Source organism: Parasteatoda tepidariorum, chromosome 3, assembly GCF_043381705.1.
Source record: "Parasteatoda tepidariorum isolate YZ-2023 chromosome 3, CAS_Ptep_4.0, whole genome shotgun sequence".
In the NCBI taxonomy this organism is placed as follows: domain Eukaryota; kingdom Metazoa; phylum Arthropoda; class Arachnida; order Araneae; family Theridiidae; genus Parasteatoda; species Parasteatoda tepidariorum.
In genome coordinates, this window is record NC_092206.1 from 63,878,253 (window position 1) to 63,897,018 (window position 18,766).

At 27.2% G+C, this 18,766-nt stretch overlaps 1 protein-coding gene across 2 annotated transcripts in view; it reads right to left on the reverse strand.

Moving 5' to 3' along the window:
• LOC107453920 (ADP ribosylation factor guanine nucleotide exchange factor Sec71) overlaps positions 1-18,766 on the reverse strand; it is a 63,703-nt gene that overhangs the window by 16,422 nt on the left and 28,515 nt on the right. For both annotated transcript variants that reach the window (XM_071178743.1, XM_016070935.4), the window contains 12 exons: positions 17,784-17,868; positions 15,523-15,682; positions 15,284-15,435; positions 14,345-14,473; positions 12,967-13,125; positions 12,747-12,870; positions 11,671-11,770; positions 10,414-10,624; positions 5,943-6,267; positions 3,126-3,286; positions 2,644-3,040; positions 1,168-1,306 (listed from right to left, as the gene is read on the reverse strand). In XM_071178743.1, coding sequence (XP_071034844.1) covers positions 1,168-1,306; positions 2,644-3,040; positions 3,126-3,286; positions 5,943-6,267; positions 10,414-10,624; positions 11,671-11,770; positions 12,747-12,870; positions 12,967-13,125; positions 14,345-14,473; positions 15,284-15,435; positions 15,523-15,682; positions 17,784-17,868 — 2,142 coding nt within the window. The remainder of the gene's footprint in view (positions 1-1,167; positions 1,307-2,643; positions 3,041-3,125; positions 3,287-5,942; positions 6,268-10,413; positions 10,625-11,670; positions 11,771-12,746; positions 12,871-12,966; positions 13,126-14,344; positions 14,474-15,283; positions 15,436-15,522; positions 15,683-17,783; positions 17,869-18,766) is intronic.

The window sequence follows — 18,766 nt, forward strand, 5'->3', positions numbered from 1 at the left end:
TATATATATATATGTAAATTTTACTTTGTAGGTTATCCCGCTTCCAACATCATTCTCTGCTCGTCCATGAAAATTGTCTATACTGATAATGTTAAATTAACCCGGATTTTACGTTATTAAGAAAACCGTTATTAAGAAAATTCCGCTTTATACGTTCTTCTAACAGATAAAAATTATTTTTTTCGATGCTCGCAAAATTCTTTCTGAGTTTTCGTCATCTTCTTTTTTTTTAAAAAAGAAAGAAGTTTGTTTGTTAGATGTGTGTAGCTCTTCTAGCATCCTTTTCATTTAATCTTATAGTCATTTCGTCTGTGAGAGGGGATTTCTTCCTTGAGTCAAAATCATAAGAATGATTTGGATGGGCGAAAGCTCTGGAAGGGTGGTTAAAGGAAGTAGAGAAATTTTCCCAGAAAATTCCAACCTTTGTATTTTGTAATAATCCAGCCATTTAAAGAATGTTACATTAAACAACTGGTTAGGAAATAATTTCATTTTTTTTATTCCTGTGACCTACCAGATGCTTTTTAAGCAAATATTAATTTTTTGGAACCGCTGAATTTGATTTCTACAGCATTGGCTAATGTGAACTATTGGTCTAATAAAGTTTCTCTTGGTTAATTGCTTCTTTTTCTTCTATTTTTTTCCCTTCTAAAAATTCTTCATCATATTTAATATTCGAAATTTTACAGTTAGATCAAATATAGACTTTAAAACATGATATAGGTTTGAGACTACAGAATAAAGTAGCAAGCTATTTTACCAGCATACTATCTCCTATAAAAACAAGCTTATTGTGGTGAATTTACTGAAAAAAATATTTTAATAAAATTCTTAAAACAAAAAAATGTGTTGAACAATAAAAAGAAAAAATTACTAAATCCTCCTTTTATTTATTTATAATAAATATTAAATTGTAAATTTACTAAGGCTAAACTCCCTTTTTAAAAAAATTGCCCATATAAAATCTTCAAAATATATCATTTAACATCCACATAAATTTAAAAAAAAACTTTTTCTATCATTTCTCAACAAATAAATAATTATCTTTGATATTTTAATAAGCTTTATCAAAGCTTACTTTGACATCCAATCGAACAAAATAAACTTACTAATTTTTGAAAAATGAAAATAAAAATTCAAAATATTGAAAAATGGAATTTCACTTACAAAACTGGCTTTGTGGTGTTAAATATTTCTAAGATACATTGGCATGTTTGATCCCAGCGTTCTTTAGAAAATTTAGCACCATTAGAAATTACTAGATTTTCTAGACAGTTTGTGCCAGATCTTGCCAATTGTTCATTATCTGTGAATAAATCAAAATTACAGAATTAATAAATAAAAAAATAAAAAAAATAAAATACAAATTTTAATCAATTTAAAATTTATCATGGGGCTTAATATTTTTGAAAATATCATCAATATCATATGAACAATGAAAAACTTTTAATTTTTTCTTAATTTTGTTTTATTAATATTATAAGTGATCTTATTATTTTGCTTGCGCTGAAAAAACTTCAAAATAGAATCAAGATTAGGTTTTTTTATATCTAAAACTGGTAAGTATGAAGGAAATCATTTCCATAGTTTTTTAATAGTATATTTAAAACAGTAAACCAACATATAAATGAATTCTAAAATACATTAATTAAGTATAATTATATTAAGGTGAAAATTTAAATCAAAATATACCATTACACCAATATGAAAATTCTGAGTTAAGTACAAATTACAGTTGGTAATTTTATAAAAAAAAAAAAATTTAAAAAAAAGAGAATCCAGCAGAGCTTTTGTTAGTATAAATTAATCTAAACTTAAAATGTAGTTATAAATAAGAGTAACTTTAAAATTATAATATATTGATAAAATCTTTCTTTTAAATCATTTGAATTCTAAATGGTCATAATAAGGGATTTTTTTCTCAAAATATTTTCTTTCTTTTTTTTAATTAAAAAATTAAAATTAGTATTTAATATTTGATCTTAAATACTACAGGTAATAAGCTATTTAAAATAAAAATAATAATTTTTAAAGTAATATAAAGAAGATCTTTAACACAAACCTGGAAACATGAGGCATGATATTATATAAAATTTTGTGTTATAGATCATTTCACATATCATTAAACTTACCTACTAAACATTGCAATATATCTGCAGAACAGATCAATGTGAATGCTTTTGAATAATTTTTAAATATAAATACTTAAAAACACAAAATATGTGCCAAAGTTATTTTTATTAAGTATTAAATAATTAAGTGCAATAAAAAATAAAACCCTACAAATTTAGCGATTTTGACTAGCTTTAGAGATTATGAAGTTAATGTGGTTTATGAAAAATTGTAGTTTTTAGAATTGTGTAATATAGATTTTCTACTGTACGTAAAAGAACTTTTTAAGACTTTTATCATAAGTTATTATTGGAATGGTTTCATCCGTAGTTAAAACCGTAAAGAACATAACAAATATGACAAGAATATGTTTCATTAAAATTAACTGACCAGGGTAAGCTATCACCATACAATAGATGATCCCTCCATCCAAAAAAAAAATAATAATAATAGTGCAATAATGTTTTAGGTTTGAACAATACATAATAAAAATCAAAACAAAAATTGATTAAAATCTTAAGAATATTTCACCTTGTTGCACACACCACTGCAATTGTACATATAGACTGTCCAGCATGAAGACATTCAGTAGATCATAGTATTGAGTGAACACATCAACAACACTGTATAAGGCATGGTTGCAAGTTGTAGTCATCCATTCTGCTTTCTCCGTTGTTTTCTCAGGCAGCTTCATGTTATCAAAAATACGAAATATAATTTTAAATAGTTCATTCCACCAGTGCTGCGCAAACAACGAGCCATATGTTTTGATAATTTCAAACATCACAGTCAATGCTCGGGTACGCACATCCAACTTACACCTACTGACAATATACGAGAGTTCAAATAATATAGGGAACCAACCACGGACCCATACTCTATCACTTTCGGGAACACTTAAATCTTCTATATTGTGCTCTTTGAATACCTAAAAGACATAATTAATTTTTATTGTATGGTTGTTCACATAGAAAAAAAAACTAAATGAATTTTTAAGGAAAGAAAAAAATTACATCTGGTTGCTCAGCAGCATATTTTGCACAATGCCTAATCAGACGTATGGCTTCCATGCTAGTATCAGGAAAACAGGCATTGCACGCAAATTCAGACAGGCACTTGACAGAATCTTGGAAGGAATCAATAAGGGAGGGAAAGTACTTTTCATAGATTTGTGCTAATGAAGAGAATATATTCATATATTAAACATATCATATCATAAACCACATATATTAAAAAATATTTATCCCATATTATTAATAATTAAATGTAATTATATATTAATACGAAAAACAATTAAAGATATTAAAAATAATCGATATTAGTAGCCAAAGGTGAACATAATAATGCATCACTCATGAATATATTACTTTTAAATCTAAATTCCACTAAAATGAAAGAGAGAAAACTTCCTTAATTCTCTTAAACGATATTCATACTAATTTTTTGATAAATTGAATGATTGTATAAACTGCAAACAACTATCCAGTAATTATATTAGCATTGAAATGAGAGATAGTATTAAATATTAAAAAAAAGTCTTATAAGATTCTTATACAACGAAACATCGAAAATATGGACTTACTATTTTTTCATTCGTAAAGATTGAAGTTCAAGATGTAGATATTCGTATTTTGTAATTACATCATATTAAAAAATATGATTTTGTAAACTGCGGAAATCTATAACAATAACTTCAACTTCTATAACAATAACTTCTGAGAAAACAATTGACAAATCGTAAGGATTTTCAATCAAATTGTCGTGAATTGAGCACGTCATAAAGTGACTATTGATATATATAACTTAAAACTCAATGCACATGCATGGGGTACTATAGCCTAAAAGATATTCAGATTTCAAAAACCATGTAGAATTAATTGCCGAAAAAATTATAATGACAAATTCATGAAGACTTATGGTGAAATAGTTGCGATTCAGCATTTTCTCCAGTATGCTTGCTCATACATGCATATCTTTATACTATTAAAAATCCTGAGATTCAAAAATTATCTGTTGCAATTACTACTGGAAAATGCGCAATAGGATCACATGAGAGCCACATTAAAAATTAAATACCTAACTGTGTGAATTGAATGTTTCATTCAAAATATTGGTTTTTTTAACAATGTCGAAATATATTGCAAATTACTGCCAGAAAAGTACTAGAAAAATCACATGAATTTAAGATTAAATTGGTGATTTGCCAATTGTAGCAATATCCAATTAAAAATATCAGGATTTTGAAAACTACGTGGAAATCTGCAATAATATTTATGAAAAAAAAAAGAATCTCAAAACAGTGAACTATGATTGAATAGAATGAGAAAGATAATACTTAAAAGCAAGATTTAAAATTCACATTTTATAATATCATATTAAAATAATTAAGATTCTTAAAACCAAGTGGAAATTAATAGAATAACTGCTGAAAAGAAGGCCAAAAACCCACATAAGTTAAGATGGAGATTAAATACATCTTTTTTTCATAATTTTGATCTTTTTAAACCTGGCCCTTGTAAAACCAAGAGCAGTCTAAATTTTCAAGGTTATACAGTATAAGCTTTACAATACTTCTTTAATAATGAACAGTGCGCATAAAAAAGGAGGAGACCCTGAATAATTTTTGATCTAATGATCAGATTTTCACGTTCTAGGACCAAATCTTAATGGTCCAAGGGGGTGACCTCAAATATGCTAATTAATAAGTGCAGACAATACTTTGAAGTATGAAATCAGGCGCAAAAGCGTACTTTCTCTGAAAAAGCATACTTTTTTTCTCTCCGACGGATGCAGATTTCTAGTCGTAATCTGGAAAATATGGTCCACATATGAGAGAGAAAATATGGTCCACATATGAAATTTCAGGAGAGAGCTCCGAAGTTTGGACCCATTAACGTTAATTTTACTTTCTGAGTATTTGCTATACCTCAAGAACTTTTTAAAGGGATGGAAAATTTTNAAGAACTAAATCTTAACGGTATAAGGAGATTACCTCAAACATGCTAATTAATACAGGCAATAATTTAAATTTTTATAAAAAAAATCGTATATTTAAAATCCAATTTTTCAGAAGCTATTTTGACTTCGTTCAGTCGTTCGTTTTGATTTCGTACCACCAATTTCATTCAAATTTTGTATTTTGTTATATGAAATTACATCTTTAATATAGTGCAAAAAATTGTATACCTTACATTCAAAATTTTTTCAACCATTCTCAAAAAAAATTTTAAAAAAATTATTAATGTTTAACAGAAGTTCTTTTTTGCATAGAATTATCTTTGGATGAACAAATTTAATAATTTTGTGTAAAAATTCTTTAATTTACTTAAAAAGTTCCCGAGATATAGCGAAATACACAAAAAGTAAAATTAACATTAAAGGGTTCAAACTTTAGAGCATTTTACTGATCAAACTATTGAGACTATATTTGGGGGTCAGAAATTTGCATCCGTCGAAAAAAAAAATGTTTATTCAGAGAAAGTACGTTTTTGCGTCTGATTTCATAACTGAAAATATCATCTGCACTTATTTTTTAGCATATTTGAGGTCACCTCCTCGAACTATTAAAATAGAGTCCTAGAACGTGAAGATCGGATCATTAGATGAAAAGTTATTCAGGGTTGTCCTAATTTTTAGGGGGATGGGACACACTGTACATGTGCATAGAAAAACTATGTTGCATAACCAAGCAGTTTTTAATGTTAGCATTCTACTTTACAGATCTTAGAAAGTATATGCAAAGTGCATGATTAAGAAAATAATGATTTTTTCCCGAAATAATAATAATAAAAAGATTTTATTTAAAATTTGGTTAAAAAATAAATACTTACTAATAATTTTTCCCGTAGTCTGAAAAGCTAATTCTACAATACTTTCATTATCATCAGCAGCTGCTAAATGGAACACGCTAAAAATATTTTTCCAACCAGACTTAATATTTGATGCTTGAGAATTTACCATCTGAGCTATACAACGTACCACCATGTCTCTAATTGCAGGTGACCGATTGTTTTTCATCACATGTTCAAAAGGTCGAAGAAATTCTTTCTGGAACCTAAAATTTGTAAATTCTCCTTTTTCTAAAAATTTCATGGAAAGTTGCCGAAGTGAATCGACTGCGAAAAAAGCAACATCTTCAATAGGACTGCAACCAACCTGTTTTAAGCAGATAAACATCATTAAAAAAAAATTTCTATAAAAAAAAGAGCACAAATGAAATCTGCAAATAAACAGAAAGAAAAGAAAATACTTATTTGTCTGAGTAAAAATTATCAAACCTTTTTTTTAATTTAAAATTTATAATTAAAAAGAATTATAATTTCATACTCTTTTGCAACAAAAGTATTAATAATCTCTATAGAGGAATAAAATTTAAAGTCAGGAAAATTCGTAGGAAAGTAATGAAGCAAAAAATATTATTTGTATACAACTCCATCCCTTTTTCTTTAATTGAGTTTTAAAACAGTCAATCATTTTTTGAATTACTAGAATAAAATAAGAGTAAAACATCTTAGAAACCTCAAGTTTTAAATCTTTTTTTTTCTTCAATAACTGCTTTGAAATGAAAAAACACTGCTATATACTTCTACTTCTTAGGCATTACAGCTGGTTAACGGCTAAAGCCGTCTCATTAAGTTTATCCCATCTAGATCTATTCGATGCTATAATTCTCCATCTGTTAACTCCAAGTCCTTTAACCACTTCTCTACTCTATCTAACCATCTAGGTCTAGGTTTTCCTCCCTTTCTTTCTCCCTCTGAGGTTTGGAAGGTTATTTTTAACAGGATTTTCATCGCTATATTGAAATACATGTCCAGCCACCTTATTTGGAAAACCTTGATCACTTTCACTATGTTAGGTTCTTTGTATTTTGACTGTAATTCATGTTTGTAACAAATTCTCCACGTTCCATTTTCTCTTACTGCACAAAAATTTTTCTCAGCATTATAAAGTCAGTTTCTCTTTGTCTGCTTTGTTAATTATTGCCCAGCATTTGCTGCCATATAAAACTATTGGTCTCTCTAGTGTCCTTGAACAACTTTATTTTTGTTTCACAACTTACGCATTTAGATTTTAACTGGTTTCTTAATCCTCGATAACATCTGCCAGCCATGTTGATTCGATTTTTGATTTCAATTTTTATGTCATTATCATTATTTACTTTTGAGTCTACATATTTAAATTGAGCTACTTGTTCAAATTCATATTCATTAATTTTCAGTGGTTGCAGATATGTGATTCAGTTTGTTATTGTCATGAATTTAGTTTTTTCCATCGTAGACTGATAATCCTATGTTTTTTGCTGTCTTCAGTGCACAGAAAGTCTCTACTGTAGCTGCCTTAGTTTTTCTCCATGATATCGATATGGTCTGCAAATGCTAGTAATTGTACGGATTTAACAAAAATTGGGTTCTGTGTTTGTATACCAGAGTCTCTAATTGTCTTCTGTAGTGCTTAACTCTACAGATGGCATGAGAGGGAGTCTCCTTGTTTCAGTCCCTTTTCAGGATAGAAAGCATCTGATACTTTTGATCCCAAAATTTACTCAACACTTTACTCTATAAGTGTCATTCTTATGAGGTTAACCAGTTTTTTAGGGATTCCCAACTTTGACATCGTCTGATACAATTTCTCACGATTGATTCTATTGCAAGCTGTTCTAAAGTCGATAAAGAGATAAAAGGTATCTAAGTTACATTCTCTGGTTTTCTCAAGTATTTGTTTAATAATGTGTATTTGATCTGTCATCAGGGATGAGAGTAGTCAAAAAGTAAAAAAGAGGAAATCCAAAAAAAAAAAAATTTATATATATATAAACAAAAATTTGACAAAAAAAGTGCGATTTTTAAACTTGTAAACCATGTGATTATAAATCCCGATATAAGGCTTTTAAATCACGTAAATATAAAACTCTACATTGAATTTAAAAAATGCGAAAATACAAATCTTGATGCATAATTTTTAGATCACGACGCATAATTTTTAAATCGCGCAACATTACAACCGCAAAAACGAATCACGACATTGGATTTTAAGCTCGCGTGAATACGAATTGCTACATAGGGTTTTAAAAGCTCGTAAATACAAATCGCGATATTGGTTTTTTAAATCTCGTAAATAAGAATCGCAATGTACAATATTTAAATAGTCTGAATAAGAATCGCAACGTTCAACTTTTAAATCAGGCAAATACGAAAATCGATGTTTGATAATAAAATCGCGATTTTAAAAATGCATAAATACAAAACACGATATTGGTTTTTTAAATCTCGTAAATAAGAATCGCAATGTACAATATTTAAATCGCCTGAATAAGAATCGCAACGTTCAACTTTTAAATCAGGTAAATACGAAAATCGATGTTTGATATTAAAATCGCGTGAATAAAAATCGAGATATTTGCTGAGTCTGGACTTGGGATTTCTAAAAGGCTTGTTTGTATTGTTTTTGTTTAGATATAATAAATAAAAATTTACATGATTAATTGAATGAGCAAATAAATATTTTCACCGCAAATCCACCTCTATTTTTTTCTCTTTTTTTTTTGTTTGTTTTCACGCCAGAATACAAGAAGCAGCGACGTCTGAATTACGAAAATACGAGCTATCCCGCCAACAAATAAAAAATACGGAAAATCTTATTTTCTGTGCATGAAATCGGAGAAAATAGCTAATATAAGTAAGAATGCGGAAGGGTTAGCAGCTAGGACGTAGTTTGAATTTTCTGTTTATCTTTGAAAATCGTAAATAAATATAATTATTTTACTTCAACGACTGAATTTTAAAAGAAAAGCGGGATATTTATATATAACACAAACGAAACTTTTAGAGAATCGGAGTTTTAGATAAAAAGGCTGAAATTCGAGAGACAAAAAAAAACTCATCCCTATATAAAGGTCAACCAGTTTTCTCCCAAGAAAATGATTTTTAGACAAACTTCAGAGGGAGGAATAAGGACTTCAATGATTTCGCTCCGCGGAAAATTAAATTCCTCATAAAATATCTTAACTAGTGCAAAAAAAAATGTCAGCGGAAATTAGCGGGAAAAATGGAAAAATCTGAAAAAAAGAGGAAATCCGCGGAAGAATCTCATCCCTGTGTCATTGATCTGCCATTTTGAAATCCACACTGGTATTTCCCAATTACTCTGCTAGTATAAATAACAAGTCTTTCTGCCAGGATACTTGTGAAGATCTTGAATGATGTGTTCGAGAGAGAAATTCCTCTATAGTTTTTACAGTCCAGCCTGTCTCCTTTCTTGTATATTGGACAGATGGAACCATCTTTTCATTCAATGGCAGTTTTTTCCACTGTCCATACACGAACTATAGTGGCACGTATTCTCACAAATTTATAGAATTTCGTATTCTCACGAACTTGCAGAAAATGAAGAGCTATCTGCTACCAATTTTGAACATTTATTGTCTGAACTACGAATAAAGGAGAATATTCAAACTAAAATTTCCGAATATATTTAAGGAATAAATGTTTATTCATTTGCACTGAAAATATTTTTGCAGTACATATTTTTACTGTGAAAAGTTTTTTTTATACTTATTAAATATTTATTATCAAATTTTCAAATCCATTACTTCTTCATTACTTTTCAATCATTTTCAAGTCATTATTTAATCTTTTATTTTGATCAGCATTTGCCATTTTCTCACATCTATTGCTTATAATGAATGGTTCCAAAAGAGAGGACTAATCAAGGTTCTACTGTATTATAATTTTTATAACCATGACCTTTATATTTATATTTTACAATTTTAGGGTGTGTTAATAAAACATTGCAAATTGCAAACATGAACTGGTCGAACATTAGGAAACTAAAATTTATGCACAATTTTTTCCTGAATATAAGTTGACCCTTCTTCTATTAAAATTTAAAGTTGGAAGATTTTTCATGCCTTAGTTGTATAAGTCAACCCTTTAATTCACAGGAGTTGAAATGAAAATTATTAACCAATCACATTCAGACTGCAAGTTCAGTGTCTGAAAGTTATATGATTGAAACATTTTTGATTCCTGAAATTAATATATGTGCGATCTGTTCTAAATAGTGATTTTTTAATAAAAAAGAATTTATTTGTGTTATTTTTCACCTCTTTTTATCAGTTTCATCATGCAAATTTTTTAGGTATAGCTTAATTTGATACATCCTTTGTTTGAAATCTTGGATATCAAATATTACTGTTGAATAATTCAACCCAACTATCACCGCAATTTTAAAGCTCAAAAAATCAATTTATACAGCTGAAAATATGCAATGTTTAAAAACAACAAAAGTAATCTTACTCACCTTATTGAAGTGCTCTCCAAGAACTTCCCAAATTCTAGCCCACTTTAAACGAATTCTTCCCATATTGTAATATGAAATTTCAACTATTTTTTGTAAGCTAAACATTCTTGGATGTGATGAATTAGCAAGTTCTTCTAATGAAACTTGACACAATGCTTTAACAAAATCAACAATTGCATAACCATCTAAGCGAGTAGATCCTGTAAATATCCTATAAAAAAAACACAACATGATAAAAAAGGATATACAACTATCAAAACAAACTCGATAATTAGTGCAATTAATAACACAAAGGAAAAAGAAAAGAAAACTAAAAACTGTAATTAATGTTTAAATAACATTTAAATATATTTTTCTGAAGCAATAAAAATCTGTTATATATTTTACATGTTACTGAAGTATATTAATGTATGTATTAAATTTGTTCCAGATTAATGAATGTATTAAAATTGACTTCAATACAAATTTCCTTTTTTTACTAGTTTGGCAGGTCCAAAGAATTGATTTCTTAATTTTTGGCAGATCTTAGAATTTCTTTGATAATTTTAGCACAAATAGTATAAAATATTGATTGACAAGCATAGAAAAAACAAAACAAAAGTATCGATAAATTACAGTTATTTTATCAAGCTTTCTCTTTATTTTATTTATTTCATGCTTTCAAGTGCCTAATAATATTAATTTATGAATTTTTAAGCAATCATATAATTTTATAGGATAAAAAAAGAAGCCTAATTCTGAAGTTGCAGAGGAGCTGGATAATCCTATCTTAGATTCTAATAATTGGAGTAATTTCTGTTTTGAACATTAATTCTAAAAGATTTGTACTATGGCCATCAGCTAATACACCGATTTTAAAGTATTTATCTGGAAATGAAGCAGATCAAATAAATCGAAAATAAGAATTTTCTGAAGAAAACAAATGCAGCATACGTACATACACCAGATTTACAAAACTTATATTTAAAAAAAATTCTGTGGAATACTTGTAATCTTAAGTAAACACAGTAAAACCACACTATGATACTCCTAAAATAATTTTGAGAGATATATTATTATCCCAGAATTATGCTTGCTTAACATAGAATTACAGTTATCAAAGAAAAAAGAAGAAAAAACAATAATTATTATAAAATTTGTAAACTTCTTTAACATTAAGAAACAATGCTTCAAAACTTTCTTGTGGATTTACATAACCTTTGAAGAATTTTAATCTAAAAATAATCCATTTAAAAAAAAAAATTATTTTATATTTACCTGTCTACAGCAACGACTACACTGTTTGAACTTGTTTCTCCCAATGTTTCTTGGAGAAGAGCACTCCTTTTTTCATCCAAAGGCACTCCCCCACGAGCCACTATGTGGAAGATAAAATATTATGGTCAAAAATAAGATTTCAAAAACCTATATAATATGGTCAAAAATAAGAGTTCATTGTATTTTTTAGTATTAAACAAGTTCTTTACTTATTCTTTGACTTTTCCAAGATAACTTTTATAAAACAGTTCTCTAAAAGGTAGAATTTTTTTTGTTAATTATATGTTTAGTGATAAGATTCCAAAACCAGCTTAAACCAATTTTCTTAGCATTAAACAATTCCTTTTCTTAATCTTGAACTTTCTCTAGACAAATTCTTCAACAATTCATTAAATATACCAATACCATATAATACTTGAGAATTTTTCTTAAGTATTATATGGTTAGTAATAAGGCTCTGAACACAGCTCAATCTACTTTTTGTATTACTCAACAAGTTCTTTGCTCATTTTTTAACTTCCCCTAAAGCAATTTTTTTTTCCTAAGACAACACACTATGTAATAAAAATTTTAAAAAAATTTTAATGTTTAGTAATAAGGTTTCAAAACCAACTCGATCTACTTTTTCAGAATTTAATGAGAACTGAGCTCACTCTTTGAAGTCATTAAAGGTTTTGCTTCACACAGCTCCTTATCAACTAAAAAGAAATATTACCTAAACATGGCAATCAAAAACAGCTAAAATTACACTAAAGTTTCTCTTTCTTTATACGGCACTAGAATTTTTGCATTTTAAAAATCAAAAAAAAAAAAATAATATTTTGATAAAAAAAAATTTTTATTAGTTATTTTTTCATGCTTGAAAAAAATACAGGTAATTCCAAAATAAAACAGTATTCTTTACTTGTGAATAACAAAAATGATTCTAATGATATTTTCAATCAAAATATTAATGAATTAAAATAAGAAAAATCAACTAATTATCACTTAAAGTAACTGTAGTAATTTTGAAAAATTTTGAAAAATTATCTATATCAAAATTAATATATTCGAATAATTTAAAAAATAATAATTACAATCAACGGGATCTAGCATCAAAGATGAACCTTCAGGATGGGATGACTGTGTATTCAAAAATTGAGGCTTTACACCAGTACCAATGAGTTGTGCGAGCTCTAGTTGAGATATGCAACGCAATATCTGAAATTAAATTTTAGAAGAAATTATATACAACTTACGGGATAAAAGAGTGATTAATAACCGGATAAAAGAGTGATAGAAAAGAACAAAAAATACCTCTAGCCAAGACTTTCCTAAATAATTTCCATCAGTGTGTGCAACTGTTATTAGGGTTTTAATTGTATCAATATTTTTTGCTTTCATTTCTGTTATGGGAGAATTAGCAGTCAAGAGAGTAAATCGAGCAAGAGCTTGAACATAAGCATCTCTTTCCAACTATAAGAAACAAGAAAAAATAGATAAATATAAAAAAAAAGTTTACATACACACAAAGTAAAGCAAGAATATTTTTTGAAAACAAAAATTTTTTGTAAAGAATTAAAAAAAAAATAGTCACTGATATTTATAAATATAAATAAATACATGTGAATATTTTTTTATCACGAGAAAAATAGATTTTCTATCAACATGAAGAACAAAAATCCTAAATATTTTTATTTTAATTCATATCTTAAAACACTTACAATTAAAGAATGCAGTTAGTTACAATAAAAGGGTTTAAAATAGCATCTAAGTAAATTAATAGAATTGTGATTAAAAATTATGCCTCTAAAATTTTTGCTAAAAAAATATCTTAAAAATTAGCTATAAGAAATTTAATGAAAAAATTTTAAACTGGGATTTAAGCTGCATAAATTCTGGAAAACATCCGAAATTCCAGATAATTCACACAACATTACAACTTGAAAATTATAGATTAAAAGAAACTTTGAAAAAATATAAATAAGATTGCGACCAAAAATCACTCAATGAATAAATACCAATTGAGAATTATTTCAGATTTAACTAAGGAGTGAACCATGCAAAATCTGATGACAAAATTAATTTGTAAAACCACCTCATGAAATAGATTCCGAAATCAATAAAACTTGATATAATTTGAGTGAGGAAATTAGTGCTGATAACACAAATTTGTGCTGTGATAAAATATTGAAAATGTCCTCACTGAAATGTAAAATTCTAAAATAACATGGCCACAAATCATCATTACATGTAATATCAGTAACATTCAGATTTTTGATAATGCGACAATGAAATAATCACAATCAGTTTGGATTGGCGAATTTTCACTTTATTATAGTAGATAATACTTATATTGTAAAAATATAATAAGAAACATCAAAATAAATTTAGGAGGTTCCAATTTCAAGCTTTAAATAAATTTAATGTAGAGTAAATTTCTTAATTTTTAAATGGCATTTAAATGCTGAAATAATTTAGGATTTTGCAAAATAAATCAACCATTAAAAAAAGGCTCCGTATGAATTAAAAATACTACAAGAGAAGTCAATTCCACATTTTGGAGAAAAAAATATCCTAAGCACTATTAAGTACTTGAATAGCTCAATTAAATACTAGAAATAATAGTTATATTAAGTATATTAGTTTGCAAAACACATTAAATAAACTATCTCATAAAATAAATAAGGATTACCGTCATATGAAAAATACAAGTTATTCGAATTGCACATCTGATTCCATCCAAACAAAGTGAAGCTATTTCAGAGTCATCACAGTCTTGAAGTCCAATACTGAATGCAGCTAAAAATGGAGTCCATGCCATCTAAAAAAATAATAAATTACAGTGACTTTTGTTATACTATTCCATAATCTATCACACAAATAAAAGAGAAAGTTGGCCTTTAGTAGACAAACCCACTTAGAGGAAGACAAGAGAACACTAAACACTCTAATAAAACATTATAACTTTTAAATTAGATAGCAAATAAGCTAAAAATTAAGGACAGAGAAAATATATATAACATAGACTTTTTTAAGTACACCAGAAGTTTAAAATAATAAAAAAGACCTATATCCATCAAGCAAGCTAGATTTGGTAAAAAGTTTTGATATATCTTTATTTGTATCAAAGTAGATATTGTAATTTGTTTCAGAGTTTTTTTCAAATGATGATTTTGAATGTTATACGACATCACAGTTCACGATCAAAGTTTAAAAAAAGTCTGAAAGAATTCTGTACAGCAATGTAAACTTTTTACAAGTTTATACAGTAAAAAGAAAATATTGAATGACTAAAGTTTCAAGAGTACTAAGCGGTTAATATTATTTTTTAACCTGTCATAATTAATTAATATTATTTCCTAATCTGTCATAAATAACATCAAGTTATATAATATATAAGGTTATATGCAATACATCAAGCAAAACCCAAATAATAATAAGTTACAATACAGTAATTTATAATACATCAATAAAAGTTACACAGTAAATGAGTAATGAATAAGGTTATGCTAATAAGGTACAAATTACGCACAAATAAAAAATAAAAAAAACATTTTTGTTATTAAATTATGTATATATTATTTTTATTATTTAAAAATGGGTGTACATAAAAGAAATTTAAAATATTTACTTTGAACATAGGACGAACATGCTCTAAGTGCTTCGCACGGGTAAAGGGAGCTTGAACATGACTCACACTTTCCATTAAAGCTTTGGCTGTTTCAGCCATTTCTTCCATTTCAACATTGTATAGAAGCCGTCTTTTTTTCTCACTTCCTAAGTCTATCAAATATTCATAATATTTAAAAAACATTTATTGATACAAATGAAAAACACATAATTAAGAATTTTAAGAAAGCAGCTAATTACTTTGTTTTCCACTGAACTTAGTTGCAGAAGCCTTCATTTTGATTTCATTTCCAGCGATTTCATCATAAATTTGAGACAAGTACTCTTCAGGAAGATCCTTACTATCATTGATTCCTCTATTCATTTTTATGTATTGCTCTTTAGTCATTTTACTTTTAACCTATTAAGAAATCATGTTTTTTCTCTCAATAAAACAAAATATTTGTCTGAAAAAATATTTTTAGCAGATATAAATGAAATAAAATCTATTTTAATGAATCTGCACATGTCATGAAAAATAATATAAAAGTTAAATGAAAATAAAAAATATATAGATACATTAAATTTGTAGAGAGGATTTTTTCAAATTATAAATTTTCAGACAATAATTTCCTAATTTAATAGTTTTTAAAAATCTTTATACCTTTAAAAAACCAAGATAAGTTTTTAGACGCATAAGTTATAAAAATTATTTATCCCATATCAAAAAAGTTTTCAAAAAATGATTCATTATTCAACACAGGGATGAGAATAGTCAGAAAGTAAAAAAGAGGAAATCCAAGAATATATATATAATATGTAAAGGTTATGATATCCAAAAATTTGACAAAAAAAAGTGTGATTTGTAAACCTTGTGATTATAAATCTCGATGATTAATTTTAAAATTGTACGAATGTGAATCACATGCCTGATTTTAAAAACGTTTGAATAAGTATTGCAATTTTAAGATGAGAGAATATAAATCTCGATATGTGGCTTTTGAATCACATGAATATGAAACTCGCTATCAAATTTAACAAATTCGAAAATACAAATCATGTGTAATTTTTACATCGCGCAAATACGAATCCTAATGTCTAACTTTTAAATCACGTATAAATACAAAAATCGATGTTTGATATTACAAACACATAAACGAATCACCGCATTTTAATTTAAACTCGCGTGAATACGAATCGCTACATAGGGTTTTAAAAACTCGTTAATACAAATCACGATATTAGATTTTTAAAGCTCGTAAATAAGAACTGCAATGTACGATATTTAAATAGCGTGAATAAGAAACGCAACGCGCAACTTTTACACCAGGTAAATACGAAAATCGATGTTTGATATTAAAACCGCGTGAATAAGAATCGAGATATTAGCAGATTTTGGCCTTGGGATTTCTAAAAGGCTACTTTGTATTATTTTTGTTCAACGATAATGAATAAAAAATTACAAGATTAATTAAATGAGCAAATAAATATTTTCACCGCAAATCCACTGTGATTTTTTAATTAATTCGTTTGCTTTCGCGCCAGCAAACATGAAGCAGCGACGTCTGAATTACGAAAATATAAGCTATCTGGCAGGCGGGTAAAAGTACGGAAAATCATATTTTCTGCGAGTAAAAGAAGTGAAGAAAATAGCTAAAATAAGTAAAAATGCGGAAGGGTTAGCATATACGACGTCGTTTGAATTTTCTGTTTATCTTTGAAAATCGGAAATAAATATAATTATTTTATTTCAACGACTGGATTTTTAGAAAATGCAGAATATTTATAAAAAAACCGAAATTTTTAGAAAATCTGAGTTTTTGATAAAAAGACTGAAATTCAAGAGACAAAAGCGGAAATCGGCTAAAACGCGAAAAAATCTCATCCCTGTCAACAAAACAGCAATTGTACTCTTTTTTTTGAAGAAAAAAAAAACAGAAATGATTTAAATATGATGTCTTTAAAATGTCTGGTAAATGCGTTTGTAATTTAAAAGCAACAGTGCTAAGACAGGTACTATCAAACATGATTGAAAAATAAACGAATTTTAAAAAGCATCAATAAAATTTAAGAACATTGAGGCGCAACATGCATGCATTGATATTACGTAACTGTGCTGATAATATCAAGTAGAGGGTCGAAGCTTGAAGGGTTGAAGCCAAATGTTTGAAGGATAACAGAACAATTAAAAATTAGCAGTAACAGATTATTTACACAGAAAACTGTATAATAAGTAACTGACGTGCACTTCTGGTGTATGAATGAAGACATTTTGTTTTCAAGCTTATCTATTTCCATGTATCCATTTACCAAATTCTTCAGTATTTTTTTACATATCATAAACTAAAACATTTAATTGGTTTAAAAGCGTGATTTTTTTCTGCTTGACCTTGAAAAATTCAACTGAGCATCAATTTTAAGTTCAATACTTGAGTCAAAGCTTATTTTTTTCAAATAAACTAAAATAATTGTAAGTAAGATCTTTTTAAATATCCATTTTTTTGAAAAAATGCATATTTTACCTGTGGACTATGTAAATCTGTAGTAAGCATAATAATAGAATAGGCGAGGACATAAGCAGTATCAGCACTTGAGAAAAGTGTATTACTGAAATAAATAAAAATTAATAAGCTAATGAAATATGATCAAGAAAAATTAATAAATATAAACATATTAAAGATTGATTCATAAATAGATGACATGATTCATAAATAAATAAAATCAGTTAAAGATACAATTATGTAAAATAAAATTAGATTTAAGGCAAAACAAAAACTGTAAGAGTTGGAGATACTTTCAGAATATTTAACTTGTTGCAATAATCATTTATGCAACAAGAAGTTTGATAAAATAAGAAATATGCCAGAGCAAATAATTAGTAGTTTAATACTTCTGTGTGACATTAAGTCAAAATTAAATCATATGTCAAAAATCAACTCAATTTATTTCAGTATGTTTGTCAATAAGTGTTAATAAATCTTACAAGAAATGTTTAATAAAAATAGTACATTAGTTCATTGTTTAATTTAGCTTAGTGATAAAATTTTTCAAACAAAATTTCTAGTCACACAAAAAATAAGAACAAAATAGATAAGTTTGCATTTATGTTATAAATGTTTGTTTTTAAAGTTTAGTTTTTTTTTTGTTTGGATGTTTATAAAAATTTTTACTATTCAAATACCTTTATATTACATAGATTATTAAATTAATATTTTTTAAATATTTAAAAATACAGTAGAGCGTCGATTATCCGAACCCTTATTATCCGAACATCCAATTATCCGAACTATGTCCGAATTCGCTTTTTTTTTCTTCTCTTTTTTATGTTTAGAATTTTTTTTAACATATCAACAATTTTTCTAAATTTAGAGGAATAGATAATATCCACTACATCTGAAGACCATATTTAATTTACAACCTTTTTCAGCAGTTTTCTTATAGTAGCCATACATACATGTATTGTTATACAGTTAAACCTACATACCCCTTTAGCCCTCTTCAACTG